We start from the raw sequence: 302 nt of genomic DNA on the forward strand, positions 1-302 counted from the left end.
GCCCCGCGACGCCGAGGGCCTCGGGGGGCGCTCGGACGCAGCCTCGGACTACTCCGCGCTGGAGGGCGAGGAGGGCGCGGAGCAGCAGCTGGAACATTACCACGACCCGTGCAAAGCCGGTAGGTGCCGCAGGCAGCGGGCAAGTCCAGCAGAAGTTTGCCTTTGAAATGCAAATGAGGCGGTGGGCAAGCCTGCACTGCCGTCTGTGGGGCGGGTCTGCCTTCCGCCTCCTCCCCTCCCCGAGGTCCCCCGGGCTCCCCTGGAAAACAATGCCCCAGAGGAATGGCTGCAGGGCCACTGGG

General features: G+C 68.9%; 1 protein-coding gene across 1 annotated transcript in view; it reads left to right on the forward strand.

Annotated features, from left to right (window-relative positions):
* Positions 1-4: 4 nt before the first annotated feature.
* The window catches only part of TLL2 (tolloid like 2), a gene marked incomplete at its 5' end in the record, with an annotated part of 98,800 nt that continues 98,502 nt past the window's right edge, over positions 5-302 (forward strand). The window contains one exon of the mRNA XM_006756677.2: positions 5-119. Coding sequence (XP_006756740.1) covers positions 5-119 — 115 coding nt within the window. The remainder of the gene's footprint in view (positions 120-302) is intronic.

The sequence above is a fragment of the Myotis davidii genome, unplaced genomic scaffold (assembly GCF_000327345.1).
Source record: "Myotis davidii unplaced genomic scaffold, ASM32734v1 scaffold332, whole genome shotgun sequence".
In the NCBI taxonomy this organism is placed as follows: domain Eukaryota; kingdom Metazoa; phylum Chordata; class Mammalia; order Chiroptera; family Vespertilionidae; genus Myotis; species Myotis davidii.